At 39.2% G+C, this 3,482-nt stretch overlaps 1 protein-coding gene across 3 annotated transcripts in view; it reads right to left on the minus strand.

Moving 5' to 3' along the window:
• LOC101845976 (copper transport protein CTR2) overlaps positions 1-3,482 on the minus strand; it is a gene marked incomplete at its 3' end in the record, with an annotated part of 26,462 nt that overhangs the window by 2,964 nt on the left and 20,016 nt on the right. The window contains 1 exon segment of one of the 3 annotated variants that reach the window (XM_013088370.2): positions 1,881-2,012. Coding sequence (XP_012943824.1) covers positions 1,881-1,919 — 39 coding nt within the window. 3 annotated transcript variants of the gene reach the window in all.

The raw sequence follows: 3,482 nt of genomic DNA on the forward strand, positions 1-3,482 counted from the left end.
GAGAGAGAGAGAGAGAGAGATTATATTAACAAGTTAATTAAGTAAAAATCAAAGTATCCATGAACAGTGTTGGGTATTCAGGAGGGCCTTTTCCACCTGTGTCCCTGAGGCATTTTTTCCACTCTGCACAGTGAAATCCCTTCTAATTATGCACTGCTCAGTGAACTGAATGGCTAATACGTCCCCTCCCTCCTCCCCCCTCACCCAAGTATTTGTCAAGGCTCTGTTGGGAGAGCTTTTTTTTCAGAAAACGTCTCCTTCAGCCTTTTACTCAGAGCATACTTGACCTGTAAAACACATCCGGGTTTCCCACTGACATGTGGAACAATAATATGAATATTGCCTAAACGCAATGCTATTCTAACTTGCACGAATTTTGTCTTTTTTTTTCTTTTGAAAATATAACCTTATTGTTTTCATCTGGTTACGCACAATTTGGATTTTCAAAGTTCATTTCGTACAGCTTTCATTGCAGCCTTTTTACGTTCTAACAACAGTGATCAGGGGCGTCATCTGTAGGGAGCGTTTTTTTTTATCGGGACGTTTTATTTTGTCTAAGATTTTGTTTCTTAAGTGTTTAGATTCAACTCTTCGTCTTTCCCCGCCCAATCTAAACAACAATAGGGGGGCTCTTGTGGTCTTGAGGTTAAGGAGTTCGTCTCTCATTTAAAGGTCACGGGTTCGAATCCGGGTAGCGACGTAAAGATCTTCTTCTCTAAAATTGTATTCTTTCACCTCCTTTCTTGCTCACTAGCAATGATCTTTCGTCTGCTTTCGTCTCCACTCACTGCCCCTTGCCCTTCATCTCCTTTGCCTCCTCCTCTGGGCTCCTGACTTTTTCTGCGGCCTTTCTACTAGCTACTTCTTGGCTCCTTTTACAGCTGTCTTTCAGCCACACTCCTGATCGTCTGTTAGGAAAGATCTAGCCTTCTCGAGCAAGAGCAAAAAATATTAGAGGTCGTGCGTGCAAGTTGCGCATGTTAAAGATCCCAATTGGTTGTCCAAAATCGATAAGAGTAGGCTTCGGCCTCCACCCGGGCAAAATTCAAAATTTCCTACCAACTGAAAATGTTTAATGTGTCCTGTGCGCTCATGTGATCTTACACAGTTGCTAGCGCGGTAAAACATTTACCCCCCCCCTCCTCTCCCCAAAAAAACAAAAAAAACCCAAGAAATAACCACCCCCAACAAAAACAAAACAACAACACTACAAGAACACAAATAAAAACAACAATAGAAACAATAACATGAAATAACAACAAAAACTGCAACAACACTAACAACAAACAGCATCCACAACAATGATTACATCAAGAGGAAAAGAAAACCCTGCCAGCAGTCAATCTCACGGACTTATTACATTAGGTGTTTTAAAAAAATGTAATTTAAAAAAATATATTTCTTTTATTTTGTTTGTTTTAATTAATTTTTTTAACTTTTGGATCACTATAAATATTTTAATCCCCCCCAGAACGCGGACATTAATCGCAATTATTTTTGGCTCAGACAGGAAAATTTCCAAACAGTTTTCACGGTTGTGACCAAACTTCCCTTTTGTTGGAAAATGAATGGAGTATGCACAAGGCAGTGCTCAGCTCGCGATTATGTTGATTCTGAGACATAATTGACCATTTTGTTCTCTAAAAAATGCACTCTTTTATTGCTGATTGTTAAATCCATGTTCGACACTCAAGTAGATCATTTCGAAAGAGGAATTCGTGACACCATAATTAGCATCCCACTAAAAGAAACGATAAGAACTGTGTTAAATACATGACAAAAGCATACAAGGTGAGCTTTTCAATAAAAGAAAAAAAAAGAAAAAGAATGATAAAAAATATGGAGAGAAAGAAAAAAGAAGAACTGAAAGAAGTACTCACAGCAAGCAGTAACATCCACAGCACCGCCGCACTCTCCATACCGCCTATCTATCCCTACTTTTCTTTCAGCAGGAATCTTATACAGCTTCTTTTAAAGTACACAAGAAAAAGCTTCATCTATATTGCGTATTCAGCAGGTGACCTCGCCATCCACATGTGTGCAAACAGAGACTGCGCTCAATGAGCCGCTCTCAAATCCCCCCTCCCCCCCCCCCCCCTTGACGAACGTGAAGTCTCGGAGAAGACTTGAATTAAAAACAAACCTAGATGAAAGTCTTCTTGATTTACCTAATGTGTGTTAAGACGTTACAGAACACAGGTCACGTGATATTCTATTTTTTTAAAGCTAATATGCTGCACACACAAAGGCCACAGATGGTGATAACTATTTTTTTCAAGCTGGGCCCCCAATAAATGAAAGGAATGATCGGTGCATTAGCATCAAGTGAAAGTCATTGGCCTACTACATTCACACTCTACTGGAATAGAGCAATAAATCTTGAGAAAAAAGTGACGCACGTGGTTCTAAGTTACCAAATTATGTATATATAATATATGTATAGATTAATTCTCTATTATGCTTTCATGGTTGTACACTCCAGAATTTCAAAGGTGTGGGAGCAATGCGCACAGTTAGTGAATGGAAACCTCACTTGTTTACAATGGTGTCTTAGAAGACCGACTTTCCCAATATTGGAACTCTGTGTGGACGAAACAAAGGATTTTGAAAAATCGGGGAAAGCAGTTTGCGAGGATTTTTTAAAGTTAGGTCCAAGCCACATAGATGCAGTGGACGCCTGCAAAGTTTCAAAAGGGTGGGTTAGGTAATAAGGGAGGGGTTTGTACATAAAGCCTGTCAAGTCCACTTTTATTATATATAGATGTTGATTGTTCTAAGTAACACCAAAAAAAAAAAGAATTTGACAAAGGACTTCAGAAAAAGCGATGATGGGCATCAAAAGAAAGGATCACAGACGAATTTAGCACCAAGTAAAAAAAAACCAGAACAACATGAGGCAGGATCTGTACGGGGTGCACACTAAAATAGTGCTCAGTATCGCGCGACAATGCGCGATAGTGTCGAACGGAAGTACGTCTTGAAAAAAACACACCAAATGTGGCGGACTTTCTAAAATTATAAAGACAGAAGCGTCGGTCTACGAAAGCGATGGACGAAATAAAGAAATTAAGCTCTTTGCTACAAAACTGTCTTAAAACTGAAAAGACGAAGGGCATCATCATCTGGAGAATATTTTAAAGAATCTTTTGGCGAAAACCACATGTCGATCGATGCAGCCATTAAAAAGCCTTTTGAATAGCAAAATTCGGCCACCACAAATAGATAATAGATAATCATATTCATTTCAACTCAAAAGACCAAACATCATAATAATCAATAATAATAACACCAATTTTAAAAAATAATGATAAGAAGAAAAAGTGAAACAAGAAAAGAAGGAGGACAGATCGGCACGATCCTAGGTCTAGGAAAGAAGGAGGACAGATCGGCACGATAGGTGTAGGAAAGAAGGAGGACAGATCGGCACGATAGGTGTAGGAAAGAAGGAGGACAGATCGGCACGATAGGTGTAGGAAAGAAGG

This window comes from Aplysia californica, unplaced genomic scaffold, assembly GCF_000002075.1.
Source record: "Aplysia californica isolate F4 #8 unplaced genomic scaffold, AplCal3.0 scaffold00023, whole genome shotgun sequence".
NCBI classification, from domain to species: Eukaryota; Metazoa; Mollusca; class Gastropoda; order Aplysiida; family Aplysiidae; genus Aplysia; species Aplysia californica.